Source organism: Octodon degus, unplaced genomic scaffold, assembly GCF_000260255.1.
Source record: "Octodon degus isolate 3935 unplaced genomic scaffold, OctDeg1.0 scaffold00192, whole genome shotgun sequence".
In the NCBI taxonomy this organism is placed as follows: Eukaryota; Metazoa; Chordata; class Mammalia; order Rodentia; family Octodontidae; genus Octodon; species Octodon degus.
In genome coordinates, this window is record NW_004524768.1 from 416475 (window position 1) to 418668 (window position 2194).

General features: G+C 37.8%; 1 protein-coding gene across 1 annotated transcript in view; it reads left to right on the plus strand.

The window, feature by feature from the left end:
* Window positions 1-319: 319 nt before the first annotated feature.
* The window catches only part of Spin1 (spindlin 1), a gene marked incomplete at its 3' end in the record, with an annotated part of 52473 nt that continues 50598 nt past the window's right edge, over window positions 320-2194 (plus strand). Inside the window, exon 1 of the mRNA XM_023704220.1 lies at window positions 320-527. Within this exon, the coding sequence (XP_023559988.1) occupies window positions 476-527 (52 nt within the window). The remainder of the gene's footprint in view (window positions 528-2194) is intronic.

Here is a 2194-nt window from a genome sequence, read left to right on the forward strand (position 1 = left end):
TGGCTGGCATGTGGTGCTGGGGGATTGAACCGTGGTCCCTGTGCTTTGCTTAGCTTAGCTTGTTCTAAGTAGGTGCTTTAGACCACTGAGCCATCTCACTAGCCCCCACAGTGGCTTTATAATGTAACTTCAACTCAGGGATTGTGATGCCCCTTGCCCAGGCTTCTTTAGGGTCTGAGGCATCACCTCTTTTTCCTCTTCTGCATTTTAGATGAGACTTGTGTTTAAGTTTTATAATTTATTTTATTTTATTAGTGGTGTATTCAGCGTTTTGTTATTTTGATGCTCTAGCAATGAACTATTTCACTATTTTACAGAGTGCTTGTCATTCCACGTGCTTTTGCTGAGTTTGTAAAAGAGAAACTTGGATGGTGGATTAACAAGAACACTGACGTTTTGTGGAAAGTGTCAAATTGGAGAATACTGAATTTTCACCCTAGTCAAGCAGCTCTGCTGCTCACGTAAATACAGATGAATGAAGACCCCATTCGGAAAGTCACCTGGCCAGCGGTCCAGAGCTGATGCAGGTAAGCAGGGTGGCTCAGCACACACATTAGTGTTCATAAACATTTTTTTTCCTTGTTGGGATCAAACTCAGGACCTTAGCACTGAGTTGTATACCCAGGCCTTTTTATTTTTTGCGACAGTTGCCCAGGTGTCCTTGAAGTTAGATTCTTTCTGCCTCTTAGCCTCTGAAGAAGCTGGAATTAGTAGTGTGCATAACTACACCCAGCTATTTCAATAACCTCTTTAAAACAAGTATAAAATTGAGGAATACTTTTCATATGTTTCTAGTGATAATGATGTTACTGAAGCTTTGTGATTTCTAGCATGTTATACACACACACATTTGAAAGAACAGCTCTAGTGTGTTGAAATGGAAGGATCACACAAAAATTTTTTCTGTATAACTTGACAAATAATAGATACCTGGTAAAGTTAGCAATGGAATTGTAACTACCTAAGAGGATTATAGTAAAAATCACTTATTTCACTTGTGCATCTGAATGTTGAAAAATGTCTGATAAAATGTTAAGATTCTTTGATAAGTGAATCTTAACATGACAACATTTTTAATGTTTTAAACTCTGTTACATGATTTAGAACAATTTCTGTAGTATTGGGGAGTTTTTTGTACAAGAGGCCCTGAATTAAAGGTGAATCTTCATCAGTGTTATTCAAGCTCTTGAATTCTGCCTTGGTTTTTCCAGTGACCAAGCTGTCTTTATTTTTGTTTTTGAGAGGCACAAAAAGAACTTATTAGACACAGTCACCTCCTTAACGTACAGAAGACACACATCACCCTGGGAAATTTCCTGGGTTCTAGGAGTTGTATATCTGGAATTGTGGAGGAATACCAAAGTATATTTGGCAATGTTATAGTGTGGTATGACCTATTCAGGAACATGGCCAGTGTAGTATCTTCATCAGTGTTGTTAATGACTTGTCTTTTTAATTCTTCCTTCTAACAGACCAATGTTTGTTACTTTTAAATTTTTGTGTCAGTAACTAATATCTCAACAAAAAGCCTGGGTAGGCATTTCAGAGTTGGTGTGGCCTCTCAACTGTGCCCATGGGCAAAGCCATCTCAGAAGACAAGCATAACATATCCAGGCTCTGTGCTGGATGGGCCCTCGTGTCTTTAACATCTGGGCTTCCTTGGGCATCTCTCTTCTTATGTGAAGAGGCCATTGAGGAGCTGGACACAAAGGCATCCAGAGCACTGGGCATTCTGTTCTGTGAGTCCATCTCTGAGGGCCACCAAAATTCAAAGGATTTATGGTCATGTGTTAAAACCTCTATAACTAGATAGATTGGTTAGGCAACTTCCACTGCCTACCACAACCACCAAACTTAATACGGACATAGATCACCAGTAACCAATCACACTTCAAAAATTAAAGTTTTTCCAATTCTCTTTATCACTTCCAACTAGGATTCCTATTTTGAAAACAACTCATGTTTATCTGTATTGTAATTTAACTAGTAACTAAGGTCATAGATTTTGTATCCTGAGAGACACTGAATAATAAGTACTTGTACTTTTTGGGCTGTGCTGGGGATTAAACACAGGTCCTTGAACAAGTATTGTTACATAATAAAGTTGTGGGATTTTTTTTCTATTACTAGTTTGCCAAAGACAGTTATTTCATATATATACAATATATTTTATATATGTAATATGTAATATATG